Source organism: Diaphorina citri, unplaced genomic scaffold (assembly GCF_000475195.1).
Source record: "Diaphorina citri unplaced genomic scaffold, Diaci psyllid genome assembly version 1.1 scaffold10751, whole genome shotgun sequence".
NCBI lineage: Eukaryota > Metazoa > Arthropoda > Insecta > Hemiptera > Psyllidae > Diaphorina > Diaphorina citri.
Window position 1 is genome coordinate 1 of NW_007388125.1, and position 1,492 is coordinate 1,492.

The 1,492-nt window shown below is 42.6% G+C and overlaps 1 protein-coding gene across 1 annotated transcript; it reads right to left on the bottom strand.

Annotated features, from left to right (window-relative positions):
• Window positions 1-6: 6 nt before the first annotated feature.
• LOC103522734 (neuropeptide SIFamide receptor-like) lies at window positions 7-1,267 on the bottom strand (the record flags this gene model as incomplete). Its single annotated transcript, XM_008487827.2, is given in 1 exon segment — window positions 7-1,267. A coding segment is annotated over 1 exon segment (1,051 nt), but the record flags the coding sequence as incomplete, so codon positions are not given.
• Window positions 1,268-1,492: the final 225 nt, after the last annotated feature.

Sequence of the window (1,492 nt, forward strand, 5' to 3'; positions counted from 1 at the left end):
ATATCAAGATTCCTGCTGCCCACAAGCTCCTCTGTCTCTGTAGAGCAAGCAAGATAATGCCTGAATATTTATGAATAGAGAATTTCCTTCTCTATGTTCACTCCCAGCCGGCGCTAAAGCCTGGAAAGCACGTGTCAAGTGCTACTAAATCTCTGCTAATCCGAGATTAAAATAATCGTCTGATCCACACCACCCAGTGGCAATAGGATGTTTGGTTTAGACCCCTGTACCGTTGAAGATATACGACACTGAAGAGTCCTGACGCACAGGTGCAGCATGTGCCTGTATATGTTTTTCCTTCCAGGAATCAAAACTCGGTTGCCTCTGAGGAACTCTCCACGAGTCTGCACTGGACTGACGAATCAGATGGGCATTACTCCGCCATGAATCTTGACTGCTTTGTCTAATCATGGCAGGTTTCTGTCTCCATGAATCCTGACTCGACTGTCGTAGAAGATGTTTTCTGCTATGCCAGGATTCCTGGGAGGACTGACGCGATAGTTGACTCCTGTGTGTCCGGAATGAATCAAAACTACTTTGCCGTGTTGGAGGATAGTGCGTTCTTATTGAAGCACCAGATCCGTTATTGACGTAGTAAGAAGATTTCCTCATGCTTGCTGATGAAGAGTTAGCGAGGGCAACTGTTTCATAATAACGTATCGTACTGCAACACCTCTTACTCTTCAGGATAGCAATGAAACCTCGCCGGAACTTTTTATTAAAGAAAGCGTAGAGAATGGGGTTGATGCAAGAGTTGGATGATCCGAGCCACTGAGCAATAGGAGCGAAGAAGTGAAGGGCTTCCTCTTGTGAGGGAGTTACGTTGAAGAATTTGACCACAGTGAAGATAAAGTAGAGAGGTGCCCAAGATACAACAAAGATAATCACCACAATGATGAGCATCTTGATGACCTTTACTTTGGATTTCTGTTGAATGCGTTCCATCTGTGCATCTTTCGTGTCGGTTGGAATATCTCTCTTGGATACTTTTACCCAAATCAACAGATAACACAAGGTTATCAGAATGGTTGGTAAAATGTAACACATGAGTACATTGGCAATCAAGAAGAACAGATTGCCTTGTTTCGGATCAGGCCAGACTTCTGCACACACCATAGTTCCAGGTTGATCTTGGAACACTGGGATCATTTCAAAATACATGGCCCATGGTATTGTGACACTCAGAGCAAACACCCAAATGAGGAACATGAACACCCGAGCTCTCCTAGTGGTCAATGTCTTCAGAGGCCACCATATAGCGAGGAATCTGAAACAGAAGAATTTGATGAACATTATGATGGAATAATTACCACATGTAGGTACAACAATGTACAGATACATAGTAGATACCTACCTAACACGGCTTTATTTCGAGTATAGTGTCAAACATAATTCCCTGCAATATTTTAATTAAAATGTATCTCAAACGACACGTTAAGAGCACATACCTATAGAAAAGCAAGATAATTCCCGCATTTTATGATAAAGACAT